Below are 25,493 nucleotides of genomic sequence, written 5' to 3'. Positions count from 1 at the left end.
AAATTTCCAGGGCGGAGCAAGCCACAACAAACAGACAGCGGAGTGGACCAATCAGCGATGGGCAGATGTGATGTTGGTAAAGCGACAAGAAACTAGCGCGTCGAAATAAACATACGAGGAGAGCGGAGCAAAGAAAAGTTTATTCAACATGGCTAGAGCGAGACAGACTTAGTTTTAGCGACTCAGTGTGTTTTTGGTCATTTAAAACTGAATTTACCGCGGACTGGAACATCTCAGCTCTACTGTTCGCCATCTGTGTTGTTGTGGAGACGACTTCCGACATGCAAGAATGACGTTGCTCGTTAAGAAAACGTCACGCGAATAAAAAAATAGGATGATTTCGTTCAGGCTTGAGAGGCCATTAAGGAGCTGGGTCCCGGACTTTTATAAATACAAGGAGAACAGTCTGGCCGTGCCAGGCAAGCACTTTTCTACTAGAGTACTTTGTTGTTTAAAATAATTTCGTGGGACAGTAACAAGTTTAAAACTCTTCATAATTATTACATTTGAAGTGTTTAAAAAACATTTATTAAACTATACATTTTTTTTAAAATTATACTTTGGGGAAAAAAGGGAAAAGAAAATGTTTTATATGTATCTCTTTCCAATGCTAAATCTAGAAAAATACATTGAACCCCCCAAAAATTGGTGGGGGTAGGTGCTACTTCGCGGTTTTTCACCTATTGCGGCGGGTTCTGGTCCACATTGACCGCGAAAAACGAGGGATCACTGTAACTTTATACAGGCAAGAGTAGATCCGAGGGGGGCGTGTCCTCAGGATCGCATAGAGGAGAGCTGGTGCGCGCGCTCGGTCCACCTTTACGCATCACTGCCTTCTCATTGGAACCCGTCCCGGAGCAGCACCATGCTGCGTGGCGCCTTACTGTAACGAAAACAGCTAGGAAACCCCTTTGAAAACACTTTTCTCTCACGTAAGCCTAGATAGAAGAGTACACAGCGGCCGTGTGGAGCACCTTGGTCATGGGCGCGCACGAGCGGAGCTCCGCGCGTCTCGGCTCGGTCGTGTCACTGTGCGGGTGTTTGGCCTTGCTGTGCTGGGTGACAGTGCCCCGGGTCGAGGCTGGCTGCCGGCAGAGGGAAAGCCCAAACTGCTGCACCGGTCGGAACAACGACTGCTTGGAGTACACGCGGAGGAAGACGGTGTGCTACTGCGACACGTACTGTCAGAAGACCGGAGACTGCTGTGACGACTACCAGAGCGTGTGCCAAATATCCGGTGAGTCGCAAAACCACTAATAATGCTGAACATTGACGGCCATAGGCGTCAAATCCATTGGAACTGTGTGAGATGGCATTAAAGGATCATCTTTGAGTGCCATTGACGGCGACAGACGTCCGATTCATTTTGACTGGGAGAGTGACAGCGTCACTGGCAACGAATGAGTTAATTGTTGCTGGCATTGGACCAGCCATGACAGTGATGAGACAAAATACACAAAGTGGCCCCATTCATGATGTTTGCCCTGAGCCGGAAACCACCCCATGTAATGAAGCTTCTTTTGGGTCAATAGTGTATTGCCCGACTTTCTTTAGCCTTTCACCTTCACATGGAAGCTTTAAAATGCAAAGAATAGACATGACAACTCGACTAAGGATAATCCTTAGCAACAAGACACCCAATGGTTTTGAATAGGCTTAATCTTTTTAACCCTTTCATACCCAAATATCTGATTATATTTCTCATAAATGTTTTCCCCCTCTATAGGAGAGGTGTCCAATTGCGGCCCATTGCACAATATTTTACGTGCCCCATTTGAGGTATTAGTCTTTTCCAAATATTTTCAATTAATTATAATAATTTTCCAATATTCCCCCCTCCCAAAAATGTTTTTTTTTAAAAAATGATATGACTGACATAATTAACAGATCGATCGGGGGGGTTGGTATTGGTGGTAATCCTTGAGAGATAAAAAATATACAGTGGTGTTAAAAAAGTATCTGAACCTAATTTCTCACATTTCTGCATAAAATCACCATTAAATGTGATCTGATCTTTGTCAAAACCACACAGATGAAAAAACAGTGTCTGCTTTAATTAAAACCACCCAGACATTTATAGGTTTTCATATTTTAATGAGAATAGTATGCAAAAAATGACAGAAGGGGGAAAAATATATGAACCATCACATTTAATAATTTGTGGCTGTCCCCTTGGCAGCAATAGCTTCAGCCAGACGCTTCCTGTAGCTGCAGATCAGTCTGGCACATCGATCAGGTCTAATCTTGGTCCATTCTTCTCTACAAAACTGCTGAAGTTCAGTCAGATTCCTGGGATGTCTGGCATGAATCGATGTCTGGCATGAATTGCTGTCTTTAGGTCATGCCACATCATCTCAATGGGGTTCAAGTCTGGATTTTGACTTGGCCACTCCAGAGCGTGTATTTTGTTCTTCTAATATCGTATTGAAGTTGATTTACTTCTGTGTTTTGGATCATTGTCTTGTTGCAGCAGCCGTCCTCTTTTTAGCTTCAATTGTCTGAAAGACGGCCTCAGGTTTTCCTGCAAAACATCCTCATGAATTCAAAAGTATATTGTTCCATTAATGATTGCAAGTTGTCCAGGCCCCGAGTTAGCAAAACAGCCCCAAATCATGATGCTCCCTCCACCATGCTTCACGGTGGGGATGAAGTGTTGATGTTGGTGAGCTGTTCCATTTTTCCTCCACACATGACGTTGTGTGTTACTCCTGAACAATTTAACTTTAGTGTCATTAGTCCACAAAATATTTTGCCAAAACTTCTGTGGAGTGTCGAAGTGTCTTTTTGCAAACATTAAATGAGCAACAATGTTTTCTTTTTTTTTAGACAGCAGTAGCTCCCTCTGTGGAGTCCTCCCATGAACACTATTATTGTCCATAGTTTTGCATATAGTTGATGTGTGCACAGAGATATTGAGATGTGCCAGTGATTTCTGTAAGTCTTCAGCAGACACTCTAGGGTTCTTTTTTACTTCTCTGAGCATTCTGCGCTGAACTCTTGGCGTCATCTTTAGTGGACTGCCACTCCTTGGGAGAGAAGCAAGAGTGCCAAACTGTCTCCATGTGTAGACAACTTCTCTGACTGTCGAATGATAAACATCCTGATTTTTAGAGATGGTTTTGTATCCTTTCCCAGCTTTATACAAATCAACAACCCTTGATCGCAGGTCTTCAGACAGCTGTTTTGACCAAGCCATGATGCACAGCCGACAATGCTTCCCATCAAGACAATTCTTACCAGGTGTGTGTTTTATAGTGGGCAAGGCAGCTTTAAACCACTCATCAGTAATTGGGCACACACCTGACTTAAATTGTTCGGTAAAAATTGGTTTCAATTGCTCTTTAAGTCTCCTTAGGCAGAGGGTTCACTTAGTTATTTCCCTCCCCTCTGTCATTGTTTGGATGCTATCCTCTTTAAAACATGAAAACCTATAAAGGTTTGGGCGGTTTTAGTTTAAGCTGATACTATATTTTCACGTGTGTGATTTTGACAAAGGTTAGATCACATTTGATGGTGATTTTATGCAGGAATGTGAGAAATTCAAAAAGGTTCAGATACATTTTCATACTACTGTATAATTCCAAATAAAAGAAAATTAACAGAAAAAAAAGGAAACTTACATGAAAAAAATAATTTAAAAAAATTGTAATAGAAAAGAAAAAAGTGAAAGTATAAAGACAAAGTCTGTATGCCTGTATGTATTTTTCACTAGGAATTTTTTTCATTTATTTCATTTTTTAATATATTTTATTTGTGACCTCACAGGCTGCCATTGACGGCAATAGACGTACAATTTATTTTAATTGGGAGGGACTGGACTTTTTCTCTCAAATATATTGTTATAATCTAAGCCTGAACGATATATCGTTTAAACATCGCCATCGCAATGTCCGCGTGCGCGATAGTCCCATCGCAAGCACGTGCGATAGTTTGTTTGTTTTTTAAATCCACATACGCCTTGCTTTTTGCTCTGCGCACAGCCGCACTCACACCCTCCCTCTCCCAGCCCTTTGTTCCTCTCAGTCACTGCGGCACTTGCTTATTAAAGTTAACGATGGCTTTGATCTGGCCAAAGAAGCAGACTTCACACGGGCATCTGTCAATCATCGTTTAACTTGTTAAACAGTTTCTGCGAGGAAGCTGCGCTAGAATGAATGTGTGTATGTGTGGAGACGTTGGAGACATATAAATGCCAGAAGTGACCCTGAGGAGTTTGACATTTCTACATGTCACTCCAATTGTCACAGCTAAGGGAGATAAACAGAAGCATTTAATAAAGCCAAGCATTTATCTACTACAGTACTTTATTCTTGTTCAAAAACGATTTGGTTGGACAGTTATGTTTAAAACTGATCATAATTATGACATTTGAAGTGTTTAAAAAACATTTTTTCATATAAATTTTTTAAATCACTTTGGGGGAAAAAGTGAGAAAAAAACATGTCTTATATGTATCTTTCCAATGCTGAATCTGAATAAATACATTGAGCACAAAAAACACACACACACAAAAAATAAAAAATAAAAAAAAATAAAATGGGGGGGGGGGGGGTGTTGGTGGTGCTACTTCGTGGTTTTTCACTTATCGCGGCGGGTTCTGGTCCGCATTAACCGCGAAAAACGAGGGATCACTGTACAATGTGGTGATGGTGAGTCATCCAAAGTCTTTTCAAACAGCTATTCAAGTCATCTAGTGAAAATTTCTTTTTAGAAAAAATATATAATTTGTTTTTTATATCGCAATATAATATCGCAACATATCGCAAACCCTCAAAAAATCGCATCAATAGTTTTTTTCCAATATCGTTCAGGCCTATTATAATCATTTGTTTTGGATGTACTGTAATTATTTTCTGTATAAAAATTAATTTGATGTTCAAAAAGTCTTTTTTCAAATTTGAGTCTTGAAAAAGAAGGGGTCGTCTTATAATCAGGGCTGTCTTATATTCGGGCCAAGACAGTACTGAAACTCAAACAATTTACTATAATCAAATTGTGAAGGTTAATTTTAGTTCTTAAAACTTGGAATAATTAAGTAAATTGCATCAAATTATTGTAAGTAACATCAATTATATTTTCTAAAGCAGCAAGTTTGCTTTATTTATTTATTTATTTAAGTAAAGTAAACATATTATATTTTGCAGTCTGGGCTGGTAGTGAATGAGTTAAGATAATGATAACGTTTGAAGATGTCCACTGTAGGAAACTTTGCAATTTCTTTTTCTGATCATGGAGAAACTAATATTCAAAAACGAGGGATGTCCTAGATCTGAACATTTGATGGGAAATCGGGCATTTTTAGATTATTAGAATCAGATCGGGTTTTTGAAATGTATTTTTGTATTTTTAATCGACGTATTAATTTACTCGTTCAATCCGTGCCAACCACCCAATCAAATTGGATTGGACATCTGTCGCTGTCAATCATAGTGAAACATGATCACTGAATGCCAATCTTCCCAGTTTCAATACATTTAATATCTATTGCTGTAAAAGGCAGTGAATGAGTTAAGCGCTACAAAGCACAAAATAATCCCTATAAGGTATAGGTATCAAGATTAGGGATGTCCCCTATCCGATCACATGATTGGATTTTGGGCTTGAGCACATAATTACCGAGGTATGGGATCGGTACACAGTATCGGCAGATCCTCTAAATCAGGAGTCTTGGGACTCCAACTAAAAAATATGTGATTGGGACAACCCTAGTTTCCAAAAAAACATAGCTTATGGATGCATTTTGAGATGTCTGTGATACCCACACACACAGCAAAAAGCCTGGTGTTGAATTGATTCTCACAGAGTCAATTTCAACTCCTTTTCAGACTTTATATAGGTCCACACTTTCTAGAGTCAAATTAACACTTTGGAAATAGTTCAATATCAACACCACACCAAGAGTTCCTTCTTTAACTCTTTACCAGAGTTGACGTTATTAGGCAAATAACACTGCTCTGGGTTAAATGTTTACTCCTTACCAGAGTTAGAATAAATAACTATAATAATAAATATAATAATAAATGAGTTAAATATTTTACTCTTTCACAGAGTTGAATACCTAATCATTTTACTCCTTACCAGAGTTAAATACAATTGATTTACTCTTTACGAGAGTTAAATAATTAAATGTTTTTTTTTACTCCTTCTGAGAGTTGAATAATTAAAAGGTTTTACTCTTTACCACAGTTAAAAATAGGGATTAGACAAATGACAGTTTCACATATAAAACATTTATTAAAACAAATAAAATATTAAAATAAATAAAACATTTCGTTTGGCCATGTTCTCCCCAGTCCAGTCAGTCTTTCATTACAGCAGTATAAAATCAACTATAATATATAGATGTTCATCTGAGGCACTGTATGAGCTCTGAACATCGAACAGTGTGCAACATTTCAGCTCAGACATTTTATTTATACACCTTTCCTCACTTGTGGATACTCTGAAAGCATGACGATGCTCATCAAACATCTCTGTAAACATCATGTTTGACAAAAAATAAATCTGGTCGCGACGCAGCACCGTGTTGGTCTGTTGGCTCATCAAATTCAAAATGAAGTGCAGGTGTGTGAGTCGCGGGAGGAGCTTATTTACATCTATCCTGAGTTGAGTTAACACTGATGTCACACCATTTAAATCAGAGGGTGTTAAAAATTACACTTTGGGAGTCGAAATCAACTCCAGGGCGGAGTGATTTGAATCAACAATTAAAAACAACTCCAAACACTTAACCATTACACCAGACAGTGTTAAAACAACACTTTGGGAGTAGTATTAACTCCGATTTCCATCAACTATTTAAAATGACTCCAGACACCTAACCATTACACCAGAAAGTGTTAGAATTGAGTGGTATTAACTCGGGACTGAGTTGGATAACATTGACATGATCAACTCTTTCAAATAACTCCAACACTGAACCCAATTTAAATACAATGGTGTTAAAATGACACATTGGGAGTTGAAATCAACTCTGAAATGTTTAACCCTGGAATTTCAACTCTTTAATTTTTGCTGTGCATATAAACCCTAATAGACTCAAGCACAGCAGCATGTGACAATGAGTATGGGTGGGAAATCTGGGATACTCGCATTTGATTGGGTAAAATAGTAGCAGCATTGATAAAATATCGGTTCCCAGGTTAAGCGTCCACGTCTTGGAAATACTGGCTTTTATACATGCTTTCCTCCACTATTACACATCAGAAAAATTAAATTCTATTCTTACAAGTTATTAAACAACATGGAATGCACATGTTGATTGTTCCATTAAGGAAAAGTCTTAATATTAGGACAGTAAACCTCACTTGTAAGACATATTTTCATAAATAGTGATAGTTGAGTTGCAATAATGTGAAGTAAATAAAATCTGTTGTCACAAAAGCCTGAATTTGCAAGCAAATAAATAATAATTTCAATATATATTATCTTATTTTGAAGTGGCAAAAGAAAGTTTATATTTTGCAAGACAAAAGTCAGGATTTAATATTAGTTAAATCAGATTTCAACATGAAGAACGTCAGAATTTTCGTAATTATGAAAAAAAACACATGCTCAATTTTACCATAAAATTGTTGTGGTATTACAAGACATTCTCTCATCAAAATTTTTCTCCTGTTCTTTGTTAACATTATATCTTTTTAGTGAACTAATTAGAAAATATCTCAAAGAAAACTATCTCAATGGGATGGGGCACTGCACCACCTGTCTGTCCACTTTGTGCAGTGGAAAGTCATAAAAGAGTCAAAAAGCATGTTTGGGGTCATAAGGCAGAAGTCGTGCTTACTGATGCTATATAAGGACAAAAGAGTGTGTGGCGGGTGCCTGCGGGGAACCATTATGGATTCCAAGAGCTCTTAAAACACCAGTGAGCCCTTTAGTTAAGCGATCACAGACACACTTGAGCCATACAAAACTTAGGGACAAGAATATGTGCTGTACTTCCAGTTTAAGAAAACAAACAAAAAAAAAACACCTTGACTTCCTGTGCTCATGTGTGCTCTAATGCAGATATACACCGTGGTACCTCTACATACGAAGTTAATTCGTTCCAGGACCGTGTTTGTAAGTCAAAATTGTCATATGTCGAGCAGGATTTTCCCAAAAGAATACATTATAATTCTATTAATTCGTTCCACAGCCTGAAAACCTACACTGAATTAATAAATACTGCTGGTACTATTACAAATGGCAATTACACATAGCAAAACGTATACATTATTAATAAAAACTGGAATAATAAAATAATAATAATTATTATAATTCCTGTAATAATGTAACGAATCGAGTTGTAATATGGCAGATGTTTTATGTGTGCTGTACTTGAACGCACCACTTCGCTGATGTGACAGAGAGATTTTATTTTTTCTTTTAATGTTTTGTTGAGAACACCGTCAACTGCGGCGGACAGTAGGCGTGTTGCGTTGCACAAGTTCTTAAATAAATGATAAAAACCTGACGAAGCTGGCGATTTCTGTAGCGATGTTACTACACTTATAAATGTCACCTTAACTTATAAAGACTGGTGAACGGAGGTCGGATCAGGACCGGGGAGATGGTGGACATTCTATGGCCATATTGTTGATCCAGTTCACAGATTCGCACCCCACGCTTATATTTTTCTATCATTTCCATCCTCATTTCAATAGTAAGCATCACCTTTTTCCTTGTTTCACCACCTGCACTAACCTTCTTGGAACCAGTGTTGATTTCTCTCACAAGAAAATCCGCTGTGAGAACGTCTGCGGTGCTATCATTTCGTCGTATTTCGAGCATGTCGTCGGACGTAGAAACAAATGGCGAGACATTTTACTTCGGATGTCGAAAAGATCGTGTGTCAAGGCGATCGTATGTCGAGGTACCACTGTACGTACTCCACCTGGACTTATCTCATTCTGATGCTGCATGTCTGCTCTGCATCAACACATCTGATATGGCTAGCTAGGGATGGGACAATACAATTAAACTCACGATATGATGCATCTCAATACGCCATGGTCACGGTATAACAACAAAAGTGTTAACCCAAGCTCCCCTGATGTAATTAAAACGTATTTATTTTTGTCTCAGTTGCACATAGGGAAACGCAAGGCCTATCACTCATCTCACATTTTGTGGATTTCGGGCTTTGACAGTATATTGTCTAAAGCTAGTGAAATACTTTCTAAAAAACAAAAAGAAACTGTTTAAACCTAAACACTAAGGAAAAGCTATTCCTTTTAAATAGAAATAAATTAATTAATCCCATAGCACTTGTTGCATTTCTTATACTGTAGTAACGCAAGCACATAATATCATATTTTTAAACAAATGACAATCAAATTCCGAACGCTGTTGGACTATTAGGCTTCAAGACCACTTGATAGCACCATGGAGCAAATGAACCACCATGAAGCTTTGAACCAGTTGGTTGCAAAGCTTTATTGCTTTGACAAGCTTCATTTGTCTATCACTGCTCATCTCTCACTTCTCATGGGAGAGACAGAAAACCTCTGCTGCTACCTGTTGTCGACACTTACAGTATCATACAACATGCCTCATGCCTCTAGCATGCATCGCGGTGCTACTGATGTAAATAACATTCAAAGTTTATGTTCTGTGCTAACAATTTCTTTAGTTACTGTTCGAGTTGTTTCATTAATTGCTAGTTATGTCATTTAGTTTGTAGTTATGTGATATTGTAGTTTCATTTTGAAAACGCGAGTTTAAATTACCTTTGATTTAATGACCTGCTATTAATTATTGTTGGTTATGGAGTGAGTTGAAGCCCATACTTCTGCTAAAATATTATAAGCGGAAATTGTCCTCCCTGTCTCATGAGCGCCACAAACTGGCTGGTGGCCCCTTGCGGTAAAGTTGCTGGATCAGTAAATTGATACTGTTACTTGACACGTCATATTTCGTGATCCACTTTTTTCAAACTGTATGTTTGTCCCAAATCTAGTGCTAGCAACAGATCGCACTTGCACGCTCCTAACAATTTGGTGTTCCGGGTCACCGCCTAACCCGCCGGTGCCAGGAACCGCAACTGGTCTGGAGTGATGCAAGACTGCAAAATGATGGTGCCTGGTAGTTGTTGCCTTCCGCAGTTTGCTCATCCTTCATTTGGCACGTCTGCTTCTCTTCCTCCCTTCGGGTGAACGTATTTTGTCACGTACTGACCCGGACGCTCACTCCTCGTTCTTCCTGCCTCCCGTCCCACATGTTCCTGGGTGCAGAGGCCATGTTTTTACCGAGAAGGCTTGAAACAGACCAGCTGGACAGCTGTCGGCGCCTTCTGCTTTACACGAATGTTTCTGCTTGGAAAATCTTTTTTTTTTCTTTGGTCATTCCTTCAAATGCCCTGCTAATGTGTAAGGAGCCATAAATGCATCGTATATGCTAACGTTACTTCACTTTACTTCATGCAAAATGGCTAGACTCAGACACTGTTTCTGACGGATTCCTTGCAATTCATAAAATACTTGAAAAAAAGGTCATGTTCCTTGAGTTACTAAAAAATGTTACGCTCCAACATCAACACAACATCTCCCAAATCAAAGTTTGCATTTCCGCTGAGCCCCCTGACAAGATAAATAGGCACTATTATCAGGTCCTACTGCAAGTTAGTGAAGTATTGTTCAGTGAACAGTACTGATGTATTCTACATTCATTCCTAATCGATTTGAAGCCAAACACATTTTTTACCACTGATTGGATTTTATTTAGAATCAATTAACAGTTTTGTTAATCAGTCATGATGAGTAGCCTTCCGTAACCCCTACAGCTGTGTCCAACATTTGAAAATTGGTACGACTTGATTGAAATGTCGATTCACATTTTCGTTGTGTGATGATGCGATTTAATGATTTGGAAATTAATTGGATATTAATCAAGTATCAATTAATACAGCAATGAGCTGACATGGCTTTCAAACAGATGGAAAGAAATGTGCATATTAACTCTTTCAGTGCCATTGACGATGATTGACGTCCAATTATGTGGCTTTTTCATCCTTCTGCTGGGAAACTGAATTTGATTGTTCAATTAATTTGAACTGGTGACATTTGTTCATTGGCTGCCAGCCCTGCCACCTGAAATGGATTGGACGTCTTGTCATGCCTTGAGTTAAGTGTTAAGTGCCTTAGTGTGTCTTGTCATGTGATTATCCATTGATTTCACCTGTTGTGGCCTGCCCCTTGTGTCTTGACCAATCGACTGCCTTTTCTATCAACCACCTGTGTCTCATTGTCTCGTTAACCCCATGTCTTTATTTAAGGCTATGTATACACTAGGAGAGATAATTTTCTCCAGGGTATTTTGCCAACTGTTTTAACACCTGTCCACACTTACGTTTAAGGTGCGTTTAAGCCCCCCACCAACTTCTGCAAGGTACGCCTGCATTTGGGCAAACTACGCATGCGTAGAAAGGAGCTGCCTCATATGTCACGTCATCGCCCGCGTGGTTTACCTCTGAACCGGAAACTCATTACTCGCCGGTGGCAAATTACGAAATTACTACACCTTCTAGACTGTCATTATTTTGTGATTAGTTTTTTTCGTGAACGCAATTGAACACAACACACAGGAGCGAAAGTGAAGGGAGAGCACGCTCGGCATTTACGAGCATTTGCCAAGTTGTGATTGAAATAAATCTTTAGAAAACAACGAAAACCTGACATCGTTACTTGGGTTGTTACAATCTATGATCAGTTGCGCTCTCACCACTTGCAAAATAACAAATAAAAGCATATGGTGTGGCGCTGCGTATATTTCCTGGAAGCCGCAACCAGGAGTGCTTGTGCATAACATCCTGGAAGTGGCGACAGTTTTGACATGCAGAAATGTCATGGGAAAAAAATGATCACGTGCCTCTTTGATTGGGGGTACCATGCAGGTCACTTTTCGGGGTTTAATCTTCCTCAACGCATTTTTATATACTCATGTTCAGTCGGCATTGAGTTCGGAAGGGCCAGCCCTGCAGCTGGCTGATCAGAGACAACACGGGAGACGAGCTCTGAAAAAACGCTCATCTCTGCGTCATCTGCGATGGGAGAACTACAAATGGGCACTGAATTCAAGCATAATATTGAGACGTAGTTTGAAGGTTCAAGAAAAATGTGTGGAAAAGAAAAGAGGAGCAGGAATGCCACATCATCCGCCTCCATTGTTTACAATGAAGTCATTTCCTTAGTATCCGATTGTTGTATGGAGACAGCAGTCCATATTAAGCAGCAGGTAATATTACCCGCCTACATTATCCTTCTAACAACTCATCTGGATAATAGACATACTAGTGTAGCCGACATGCCGTATAATCCAACTAATTACACGTTTAAAGCCATTATCCGTCCTAGTGTAGACGTAGCCTCAGTTCCCCATATGCTGTCTGTTCTTGTTGCGTCATTATCAATTTCATGTCAATCCAAGCGTCTTGTCAATTCCAGCATCTGTGACTTGTGTGTTCTTGTACCCCCGTAGTGCCTTGCTGAGAGTAAATTAAGTTTGGTTGTCTGATTTTTTGGTTTACCTTCATCTTTTTGGATCCTGCCTTTTGCTTCTGCTTTTTTTGGTCACCCTAATTAAACATTTTTCCACCGACACCCGTCTACCTCGCCTTCCTGTGTTTTCTCTGTGTTTGGGTCCTCCATGCCCACCCCAGTCTTTACACGTCTATTGCCTTCGATGGCAGACAATGAGTTAATGTTGAAAATGGATGGGTCGATTTCTTGTTGATACATAACGAAGAGTGAGGAAAAATTAGTTACAGGACAGTTTATGTATCCATGAAAGTTAATACATTTAATCTCAAATTATTTTAAATACTTTTGATTTGTTTAAAAAAAGATATAATGTAAATTAAAAATATATATAATTCTTTCTATCTGACAAATGAGAAAACAAAGACCTTTAAATGTTTTAGTATAACATTGCTTTGATACTTCTAAAATGTATGTCCTTTTCTCTTTTGTCCATAATTTAAAACCATTTTGAGACAAGTAAATTGTGGTTTTTGAAAGTTTCTTTACTGGTTGTTTAGAGAAGTGGTTGTTTACCTATGGAGGTTTTTAGAGGGTTACAATTTTCCTAAAGCATACAGTTCTCATTTGGCACTGTAGAAAACCAATGAATAATGATTCCTGATTCCATGTAGAACTACCTAGTGTGGGTGATTAAAAACTACCAAAAAGTCGTTCCCTTACACAGTTAAGTCAGTCTAGTTGTCACTAGTAATTGTTTGTGATGAGCAATTCTGTTGATGAAATCCGGAAGAGGCCGAGGGATTGTGACCTGTACCATTACCGATTACATTGTTACGTATCATAACCACATCACAATGGGATCACTGCAGTATAATTGGACCTAAAACCGAAAAGTGCTTCGAGGCAAAGTCATGACATCAGTGACATATTATTGCCACATGTCTCTTCTGTCCATGATCTCACTTTTAATTGAATTGGAGAACAAGTCCGATGTTTGGGAACTAGTAAATGGAGGGCCTGAGAAAAGTTGGTGAGAGATCATAATCAGCTTTTAAAAAAAAAAAAAAAAAGGGCGCACACAAGGGCTGCCACGAAGGATTATTTTGATCGTTGATGGATCACAAATAATTTAGCAATTAGTTGAGTAATTAGCTTATACATAATTACAGAGATAATTATCTGCTTTCAACGGGGACTAACGATATCATAGAATATTTACAGATTTTTTTTTTTTATTTAAAACATTTAAGTGAAAACAGAATATTTGCATTTCCCCTTTTTTTAAATTAAAAATATTTTTATAAAATATATATATATGCAGTATATATATATGCAGTATATATATATATATATGCAGTATATATATATATATATCATTCATTCATTCATTCATTTTCCATGCCGCTTATTCCTCACGAGGGTCGCGGAGGTGCTGGAGCCTATCCCAGCTAACAACGGGCAGTAGTATGTATATATATATATATATATATATATATATATATATATATATATATATATATATATATATATATATATATATATATATATATATATATACATACACATAAATAAATAAATAAATAAATAAAAGTTTAAATAAAGGAAAGAAAAAGAGAATATTTACTATAAAGCGGCTCAAAAAGAGGATATCGTCACTTTTCAGATCGACAATGTCTAAATGATTTATTGAATATCAAATAGTTGATTGATTTGATAATCGATAGTTGTAGCCCAAGTGCATACGGTACAAAAAGTGGCAGAGGTCCATGGAACACCATCTTGACCTGGTGTTGGTTCTTGAATGCCTCTTTATCTACCAGATATGACTGCTCTAGACACGTTTGTGATATGTCTTGATAATCAGTTATAACAGGCTGAAGGCCTATCAAGTTCCCGCTCATGTTGTTGAGGGCATGTACACTATAATTCTTTTATCTATTTCTCTGTTATTTGCGGACGCATTAAATATATTCTCGGGATGAATATAGATTGATCTTTCTTTGTATCAGGGCTGATTATTTAATTGCTGAATAATTGCTACCTGTAGCTTAGGAGTTAAGCCCAACTTATGCTTCTGCGTTGCAGTGATGGAGTAGCGACGGCGTAGACCCAATGTCGTCAACGAGCAATCGATAGTTCTGCGGCAAGGGAACGCGTTGCTCTGTAATTCACCGCCAAGCCACTAAAGGGGTGTGGCGTTGTGTTTGTGCAGTTTTGGGGGACTCTTGTCGATTTCCTTTAGTTTTCTTCCAGTTAGACAGACAACAATGGCAACAGAGATGGAACGCTTGAATGTGGATCTTCAGCTCATCAATATTGAACAATAAATGTTGATCATACAAATGTTGAGGCGCAGGCGACGCAGAAGACGGTTGCGGAGGTGGTCTGTCCGACTGTTGATGCCGCATAGAGACTGGCAGTCACGTTACGAATTCTAGCATCTGGTGGAAGCCAGCAAGCTGCGTTGTCCAGCATTTTGTCCGATTTCTTTGCCGTGTCCTACAACCAGCCAGTGGGAAGCTATAACAGATTTCTGGTGGTATATGAACTTCCCAAACTGCATTTGAAGCCTCGATGGTAAACACGTTATCTTAAAAGCACCGAGGCACTCTCAATCAGTGATGATGTATCAAGTGTGTGAACTGTCTGTTGTTGAAAATTAAACATCAAAACAACTCACCGTTTTGTGTGGCCATTTGCTTCCGAACACGCACATATTTGTCTCGGAGGTTCTTCCATTTTTTTAAGCATTCGCTGATGTCCAGTACCGTTTTTTCACAATTTGCTTTCCATTTGGCAATCTACAGTATATAATGCCTTGACGAAACATTGTACAGGTGGTCGTACCTGCGGATCTATTCGATGATCCTCTCGTCGGCTTGGTCCATTTTTGAATATAGCGCAAGAATGGCTGTGATTTCACGCTGAACCGGAAAAAAAAGTCTGAGCGGACCAATCACAGGCCATTTGCGTCACTTCACCACGCGTTGACGTGACGCGTAGTCAGGATTTTGTGGAGGTGCACGTCAGGCTACGGCGGAGGGTCGTAAATCGGGTCAGTAGAGGGCATGGACACTTGTCGTTGCAACACTCAGCTTGTAGTAGCACACTTGTACATGTTTTGTCTTTCAGGAAGCATTCATAGCAAACCAGTGATTAGTTCTATTAGCAGCCTTGTTGTCCTCCCCAGTGACGATATGTGAGTTGGAGGATATCTGAGGAAGTTTTTTTAGGGGTTCGGCTGTCCCCCCAAGAGCAGCTGGACATCTGGGTCTCATCAACCAAGAGGAGGTGCAGGTCTGTAGAGAAGGGGATGGCAGTTGTGTGTTCAAAAAGAAACGGATGGAGGGAAAGGAGAAAGTGATTAAGAGAGAGGGAGATAGAGAAAATTGTCCAAGGAACTCTGATAAGTTACCCTATAATGGAAGCAAGTTGAATAAGAAAGCAGAGCAAGCTGAAAATGTTGATAACACTCACTTATCGCATTGTGCGACAAGCCAGGGGGAAAAAGTACTGATTTGGGGGTACTTGTTCAGTAAGTTGCTCAATTTCTCAACATGTCTGTGAAGTTCTGCCAAGAAGTTACTGGAAAAGGCTCCGAGCAAGACCGTTGTTATTTCTCTCTGTTTAGTCCCAAAACACGGACGCCTTGTAAAGTGCAAGTTTGTGTGGCTAAACCGGATGTTTTGGTAAAACTACAATAAAGATCAGTGTCGGACAGTAAGGACTACTCGGTAGGTTGTAATATTTATCATTTTTGGTAGAGAATTAAAAAAAAAAAAAATCTGGGTGAGTGGGCTCAACACGCTGACAAATACCACTTGTTTTCTCCAGACGGGGTGGGAGGTCAGCGGTGTCAGAGGCCTCTCACATGGCCGGCGATGCTTGTCTCTTGTCGCACTGCTGGTACCAGAAACAGAGCGGGACCACCACGGCTCGCCAATTACCTCTTGACCTCTGGTGGGCTCGGCTCACAGGCTGCCGTGCTGCTGTTAGGTGTGTGTGTGTATGAGGGGGGGATTCTCCCTGCCTCCCCCGCGGGTGCGGGAACTCGCCGACCTTATCCATTTCATTGTGCGCCCTTTTCACCAAAGACTCTAATTGGCCTTATGGCCCACAAAAAAGAGAAACAAAGTGTGTGTGTGTGGTGCGGGGGGTGGACGTTAAGAAGAATGAGCAGGAAGCTGGCTTTGGATGAATCAAAATAAAGGTACAAGTGCGTGTGTTTTCCGGTGATGACTAGAAATGGAATGAGCCAATTGAGGGTGTTTGTGTGTGGTGATCTGGGAAAGGCGGGTGTCAGGTGGGCAGCACTAATGTGCGGGAATGCAGAGATTCCACAGTGGCTTTGTGGAGTGGCAGTGTCACTGAGACAGCCAGCCCCCGACACCACCATGGGAATGAACAGAGCTTGCGCACACACACATACATGCACACGAACATGATGAAGCGGAGTACAAGGAGTCTCTTCTAAGTCAGTGTGTCTTCATCCTCATCTTCAGCTGGATGTACCTGCTCAATTTGTATGCCCATGTTACAGGAAGTAGTTCTTAACTATCAGTGTTGGGAATAACGCCGAACGGCGTTACAAAACGGTGTTATTTTTTTCAGTAACGGGGTAATCTAACTACTTATTTTTTCCGCCGTTACAACGCCGTTACGGTTACTGACGGTCAAAAGCGGTGCGTTCCTTACTCTGAATAAATTGAAGAAACTAACAGCCGTATAGCGAGTGTACTCTGCTATGTTTATTTGTCATCCAAGACTTGGGGTGTGTTCAGGTTCGAGAATAGCGCACGTGTTTTGTTTTGTGCTTTTTTTTTTTAGCAAAGAAATACCACACAGGATGTGCTGGCACTCTATTTCTTAAATAGTGCATATAACTTCAACATTAACACAAACGTATGGCTCTCGGCAGGCCGTGTCTCTAACTCACTCCCGCATCATGTGAGCAAAACAATATTGGCGCCGTGTGCACTTTTGGGTGCCTCGGATAATTCTTTATCAGAATATTACAGCATGTACTTCTTATGACTCCAGGCTGTTTGTCCCTGCTCATACAATTAGACAATGCTTTCCAAAGCTTGCTAACGTTTCTGTGTTTGCTACACCTGAATGCTAGCCTCGTTCCCATCCCCCACTGTCAGCCAGCAAGAATGCTGCTTCCATCTTGAGGACGCTTTGAGGGTGACGGGAGGAGTAGGGGGATGAGGCTACCTGAATGCACCACCTGGATAGATGCGATGGAAGTGATTGTGATTGGCTGAGGGTTACAGTCATGTGTCATGGTAAGCCAATCAGAGCCGGTGTTTTCACACACAAACCGGAACAACGCGTGCGGCAAACACACACACGCAAAACAGATGCAGAGGGATATGATGGCAGAGCATTCAGAGGAAAATTTGTCCTTTACGAGGTGGAGATATAAACACTATTTCAAGTCAAAGTTCTAGAAGTTCAGTAGGCTATGTCTACTTGACCAGTTGTCTCAGGTTGTGAGAGTTAGATTTAATTGATTAAACTCACTTTATAATGTTTACTGCTGATTGTTATTTTATTATATTGTTTACTGTTTATTTTTGTTGCACTTCAAGTGTAGGATAAATCTGTTGCTGGTACGGTGGAATAAATATTACAAGGTTCTATAACACAACTACATGTCTGTTCTTCTCTATTCAACTGACTCGAATACTGCTCAGAAAATTTCAAATTCTTTGACATACAACAACTTCTTTTTAAAGTAACGGAAATAATTACTTTCCCTGGTAACTAGTTACTTTTACGATAGAGTAATTCAATTACTAACTCAGTTACTTTTTGGAAGAAGTAGTGCCCAACACTGGTAACTACTGACCTACTAGCAACACGAAATGATCCAAAGTGTACAGGAATTGGCCCAAGAAAGGCCAAAATGCACAGGAAGTGACCCTTAACTACTAGTTCATTTCTGAATTATTTTGGGGCACTCACCGGTCACTTTCTGTTGACTTTTAGTCACATTTTGATGATTTCGGGGCATTCCTGAGTCACTGCATGTATATTTTGGTTCTCGTCCTTTTTGGGGCAATTTAAGGTTGATGTTTTTTTTATTATGTGTGTGTGAAAAAATAATGACCAATGATGTAGATTTTTTTGCAGTTCCAAGTTGAAAATCATTAGGAGTGATTAGGATCATGTGGAATTTTTTGTCAAAATTTGTCGGATTTGTACATTTTTGACAAAATCTTTTGTGATTTTCTCGTTGTGTGAATTAAATGACTTTGACAAAAATGTAATCATGAAAGCATTCTGATGTTTTTTTTTTTAATTCATGTATTTAAGTTTGACAAAAAAATACATTTTCTAGTTGAAATAAAAGAACTGAAATCATCCATAAATACAATAAATCCATTCTATTGCACAAACTTCCCTTTGCACGGAGTAAATTTTGACAAAGGACATGTTAATATGCGATAAATTGTGCAACCATTGATTCTACTCCATATGATCCTGTTATTAGTACTGTCCTTTTATTATTCAGATTAAATGAAATCTACACGTAGTCCCCGGGTTAAGAACAAGTTCCGTTCCTACACTGGTGACGTAACCCGAATTTCCACATAAATTGGAATTAACCCTTTAAGTACCCCTAAACCCCCAAAATCTCAAAATAACTACCCAAAACATGTATTACACATCATATTGATAAAATAAAAGAAAAAAACAAGATACTCTTCTTACCATCAGTGCTGAGATGTGGCTGGACGAGACACTCGCCCCTTTCTCCCGGGATTTAAATGGGTAGCCCTTATGTCTGAAAGCAGTTTCCCGGGTCGACTGACATGGACATTAACCGGGTCGCTTCCTTATATAATGTCCGGGACTTAACCGAGACGCGGCCTGTATGAAAGCAGCCCGGGTCATAGTGCGAATGCTGATAACATATAACATGGCGATGTTATGCTGATTGTTATTTCCATTTCCTTCGCATTAAGACGAAAAATAGCTAACAAACATTGCAATTATCAACATGGCAAACTTGAAAAAGCTGAATTAAACTGGAAACATTAGGAAATTAAATTGCCAAGAGCCAAGAAAGAGACAGTCCATCGTCTATCTTTGGAAATGTGCGGTGTATTTTGTTGCTGATGCAAAAAATGGCGCAATGTCCGGGTTATAAAATCCCGTCCCACGCCCTCCACGCACAGAGAGCGCCGAGTCGCCAACACGGCACAAGTCTGAAAGTGTCCAACCTGGGTAATTCCCGGTGCATCTCGCGATGTCTGAAAGCCATGACGCGAGTAAATCCCGCATCACATTACACGGGAATTTAGCAGGAGATAAGTCTGAAATGTGCTACTATTATGCAAAAAAAAAAAAAAAAAAAAGTCAAATTCACATAAGTCAGGTACGTCGTCACCCAGGGACTACCTGTATAACATCACAGCATCCCACAACACCTACACTATAAACTAGGGCTGTCAAACGATTCAAATTTTTAATCGAGTTAATTACAGCTTAAAAATTAATTAATCGTAATTAGTCGCAATTAATCGCAATTCAAACCATCTATAAAATATGCCATATTTTTCTGTAAATTATATATATATTCTGTAAAATAAATTGTTGGAATGGAAAGATAAGACACAAGATGGATATATATACATTCAACATACGGTACATAAGGACTGTAGTGGGCATTTCACTCTACTGTCATTTAAAACTGTCTATGCTGTCCTCACTCCGAAGCGTCTACTTTTTCCAAAGCTAGACAGCTAGTGAACGACGCCTTAATAATTAGACTTCTTCCTTTTTCATCTGATTTATTAATAAAATGGCCTCAAACCATTGTCCTCTTTAGACCGTCGTAAAACTACAAAAAAAAAAGTACACAAGCATTGCATTAGCAACAACGTTAGCTTAGCACGCTATACAGGTTCACTAAACATAAACAAAAAGCGTCTCATACAAAAAATATAACATTTCGCTTACTATCATAATATGTACATTCTTTACAACAACCATACTTACGGACAAATCTTGTCCAAGGGTCATATAAGCACAACATTATCAGCCCGAGACGTCGTGCAGCCATACTGAACTGGCAAGAAAACAATAAACCATGTCGCAAAGCGACCACAAGAGTTCGCTGTTAGACAGCACAAAAAACCTTGCTGATAAACTTACCAAAAGGCAGAATACTTTCTGAGCGGGACATGTGCATTAATTGCGTCAAATATTTTAACGTGATTAGTTTAAAAAATTAATTACCGCGCGTTAACGCGATAATTTTGACAGCCCTACTATAAACATTATTACCGTAAATGTATAATATAAAACCGTAAAATTATTCAATCGCAAATCTACCAAGGGTCATTGACCTTTTTCATGACTCTAATTTAGCTGACGTCTACCACTGCAAAGTCGCAGAACAACAAAGTTCTACGTTGACGAAATTGTTGACTTATTATTTTTTTTCCAGGCAAGGAGGACATGGACACCAAAAGATTCACTGACATAATTTTCATCATTCCTCATTCATAGGCTATCCAGTCACTGCTGTAGAGCAGCCAGCATGGTCATGTTCAGAGTTGACTTTTGCAGATATATCATTAAATAACAATGCGACAATGTATTCATAAAAAAAGGAACAATTGGATCATGTGGAGTGGAACTGATGGCGGCACAATTTACCCCAAAGTAGGTGCCTCTCTTTACCCCCAAACATCAAATTTGAATAAAAATAACATTTGAAAGAAAAATATTTTATGGAATGTATCAACACAGGCATGTACAGGCAAAAACAAAAACAGTTTTGTTATCATCTCAATTTTAGTAAGAGAGTCTCAGATATTATGCATCCCAAAAACTTTCTAACCAAAATATCACTAAAGTTTAAAAAAATAAACACAAAAACACTTAGCATATGCTCTGAAGAGGGGGAAAAAAACGAAACAATACAGCTGACATCTATTCTAATAGTTGCTACGGCATGTATTAGATAAAAACAAATCCAAATTAATGTGTGCTTTCTTTACATGGCAAAAATGCTAATTACCCCGGCATCGACTAAATGTTTTATATTACCAGTATGTACACAAGTCCTATTAAGACATCAACCGTCCGTCCATCTGTCCATCCATTTAGATACTAATCCGCAACGCTCGATGATGGCTTAGAGAGCAGCAGGAGCACAAAAATGAATGGATGTATACCTCCTGTCACCTTCTTTGTTTGTGTTTATGAAGTGTGCACTTCCTGCCTGTAAGAGGTCTGTAAGTGGTCAGCCGCTATTAAATGTCACTAATTTCCCGCTGGAGCTGCTTAGCTTTGATCAATGCAACTTCCTCTTGAGATTGATGCAATTGGTTAGGTTAATTCAGCTTGATTACCACTGCTGTTGCTTCTGTGTGTGTAAGTGTGACACTGATTGAAACCAGAACAAAAAAAGAATACAGTGAATGAACTATGGTGCACTTCCTCTCTCATCATCCTAAACCACAGGTGGGTTGAGTAGCCAAAGGTTTTACTCAAGTAAGAGTAGTGTTACTTATATTACTCAAGTAAAAGTAGTCATCCAAAAAATGTACTCAAGTACAAGAAAAAAACTAGAAACTGCAATTTAGAGAAATTACGATGGCGCTTTGCTGTAGTAGATACAGATCTAAGACCCGCCCAGCTGATTTGGGGACATTTCAGGGACACGTCCTGTTGATATCAGGTTACTTCCTGTTGATATGGGGTCACTTCCTGTCGATTTGGGGACATTTCAGGGACACGTCCTGTTCATATCAGATGACTTCCAGTTGATTTGGGGACATTTCGGGGACACGTCTTGTTGTATGGCTGGCAATGGCATCGACTTAGTTGAATATAAGTGGGCTTTAATGGTGAGATTTTGGTCAAAAATCGAACCACACAGGTTTTTCTGCTTTTGAAAATGAATGGGAAATTTGGACGTACATGGCCATCAATGGCATGGACGTACGTGGCTGTCAATGGCATCAACGTATTGGGCGCCAGTTGCATGTCAATAGGCTGTCATGGTAGATGGTTAAATATCACAAGGAACTGTGTTTTCTTCCTATTGAAAATGAATGTGAAATTTGGACGTACATGGCTGTAGATGGCATCCCATTAGAAATGAATAGGACAGTTTTTGGCGAATTTTTGGTTGAACTGTAAGTTTTTGCCAAATTCTGTATACAACTTTTATGCCCCTTACCGTTCTGGAATTTTTGATGTGAAAATTATGTGATTTGGTCAAAAACTGTAGACTGACTAACTGATTTCTTTCTGTTTTTTTTTTTTTTTAACCCACGTTTACAGGCGGATAGAAAATTTTGGGGGGGTCATTCGAAATATTCCCTGTGTCGCGCGAAAATTTCGGTCATTTTGATATTTGAACGGTGATGGTCGGTCAAGCGGTTTGGGCTTTGCAGCGTGCCGAAGAAACCCCATTCAAGAAACAAAAAAGGATTTTAACCATCTGTTTTTTTTTCTCAGCACACCTGTACTATAAACTTTTACCATGCCATATTAGGCCAAAAAATACACAAAAATAATTGACGTCTACAGGCATGAAATGTCACCTGTCCAAAGAGCATGAGTGTCCTCCAGTGGAGAAAACATATTTCCTACCATGAAATTAAAACAATCATACGTCCGGTTTTCCGTGGTCTATCGGTGCCAAATAAAAACAGCGAGAGAGGTTAAATCCGTACTTTCGAGTAATGTTGACTAAATGTCAAATATTTTAAATTTTATGGCGCTTTAAAGACGGCACATGATTGAACTGGCCGGTGTAATCATAGGACTTCCTACTGCAACCGTGTGTGTGGTCATGTGTCTATATTGTTACTTCTGATTGGTAAAATAGAGTCATGTGATTATTGTTGTGACGTCTCATTGGTGAAAAGGATGGAGCCACTGTCAGACCGCTTGCAAAAATAAACCCAAATCTAATATTTGGAATGCTGAGGAAAAATGTGACGACTGTAGTGTAGTCAAATGTAGCAGAGTAAGAGTAGCGTATCTTATTCATGAATCTACTCAAATAAAAATAAAAAGTATGATGTGGAAAAACCACTCAGAGAAGTACATTTTTCTCTAAATATATGTTACTCAAGTAAATATAATGGAGCAAATATAAGGCGTTACCACCCCCTTGGTCCTTAACTCATTGGCGGTGATAAACATCCAATCCATTAGAAATATGAAATGTGGAACTGAATGATCACTGATCACAATGGCCGCCAATGACTTAAAGGCAATTCTACCTCAAGATAACGTGTGTCGGCCATGACCAGCAACTCAAGGCAATAACATCCCTCTTTTTGTGGTTGGCACCCAAGCGCCTCCAGAAACCTATGTCACTACAAAGCTAAAGTCAATAATTTCAAGATATCGTTATATAATCTGTTGAAGTAAACCGGAAAACAGAAAACTACCAGCGCAGTGACCAGAAATTTAAGCCTGTTTAGTCGACGCATGTGGCGTCATGTTTGTCACACAAAGGCTGTACTTAGAAGCGGTGCTTTTTTTTCTATTTAAACATTATTTTCTCCATGATCAGAGGTCTACAAAATGCGCGATTAGGTCACGTAAATATTTTGTGCAACCTTTTTCACATGGCGGTCATTTAATGAGTCATCTATGTCTTGAATGTTTTCTATATTGATCCAATGTGCACAGTCTAAGAACAGTAGCACAACAAATATCGTTGTAAGACTTCACAAAAAAGAGATTTTCAAAATAAAGGCACACAGTAAAACAGCACAGGTTCTTCTTGGACTAATTGACTGGCGATGGCTCACGCCCCAAAGTCAGCCAAGATAAACTAGGGAGGTCAGATTGCTTAAAGGGATGCACGGATAGAAAGAGTTCTTAAAAGATAATGAAAAGATAAATGTTATGAGTTAAAATAATTTGATATTAAAACCCCTCTTGATGTTTTTGTTTTTAAACAATTAGTAAAATTAGTTTAACGAGTAGGTTGACATTGTTGTTGTTTTAGGTTATGCTGCTTTGCTTCCAGAGTATGACTCTAATCACCCAATCACCAACGTCACAGAAGCACGTGATCACTGTATTGTGCTGCCATATTGTCCGTCATTGTGAGTCCGTATTGTCAGTGCTCGTAGTTTCTAAAGGGGGGATTCACTTGCAAATTATGGAAGCCCCGGTACTTTCAGACACTGTAAACTGATTGGATGAGTTGCATAAAAGCCGTTATTTGGAAAAGCTTCGGTCGATCAAGTCGCCAGATCCATATTTGATGCCCAAACCGATGTTTCCTCCCATCCCATGCATCAGAGCTCGTCCCGAGACCACAAAATTTCCAATCATACTTCAGTTTATGTCACGATGAGGAGTCGGGTACCCAAAATCAGCACCGGCCCGAATATAAACTGACATTTGGTCAGCTGAGCGTCACCATTGTAACGATTGTAAAATGAAACTTGATCGACAACGGGTCGGTGTGTGCCGAAAAATAGCTGCCCCGCGTGAAATGTTCCCTCTGACGGGAGCGCTTATTTATAACGCTTTATTGACGTGAAAACATCAAACGTTTTCATGGACGCATTACAGTAATGGATTTACGACTGTAAGATCAGTTTTAAATAATTAAATTACACAAAATATTAGTACTGTATTTTAGTAACAAATCGTGGACTGGGCCACATAACCATCTTTGAACAGAAATGTATTAGTCTACAGGTTTCCACGACCATATCCCAATGACAATCACACAGGTATGACATTTATTAGTTCAAGCAGAGTAAAATAATACATATTCACGGTACAAGAAAGTCATTTCTGTGTGGGCGCTCCAGTCAGGGGGGACATTTCATGCAGGGCGGCTATTTTTCGGCACAACACCTGTTGTTGCGCTCACTTTCTTGCTGCGCGACCATGGCGAAGAGCTTCGTAGTCTCCGTCTGATGATGTCTACGATCGTGTTGGCATCATATTGATGTTTTCACCGCTGTCTGATGGCTGTCGACACAAACGCATCGTGGACCGAGATAAACAAACCGTGCTGCTTTAGAG

General features: G+C 39.3%; 1 protein-coding gene across 2 annotated transcripts in view; it reads left to right on the top strand.

The window, feature by feature from the left end:
• The first annotated feature begins 819 nt into the window (after positions 1 to 819).
• The window catches only part of si:dkey-178e17.3 (somatomedin-B and thrombospondin type-1 domain-containing protein), a 37,276-nt gene continuing 12,602 nt past the window's right edge, over positions 820 to 25,493 (top strand). For both annotated transcript variants that reach the window (XM_057830767.1, XM_057830766.1), the window contains exon 1: positions 820 to 1,237. In XM_057830767.1, the coding sequence (XP_057686750.1) occupies positions 982 to 1,237 (256 nt within the window). In that variant the 5' untranslated portion in view covers positions 820 to 981. The remainder of the gene's footprint in view (positions 1,238 to 25,493) is intronic.

This window comes from Corythoichthys intestinalis, chromosome 3 (genome assembly GCF_030265065.1).
Source record: "Corythoichthys intestinalis isolate RoL2023-P3 chromosome 3, ASM3026506v1, whole genome shotgun sequence".
In the NCBI taxonomy this organism is placed as follows: domain Eukaryota; kingdom Metazoa; phylum Chordata; class Actinopteri; order Syngnathiformes; family Syngnathidae; genus Corythoichthys; species Corythoichthys intestinalis.
This window is presented reverse-complemented; position numbering and strand designations above follow the sequence as displayed.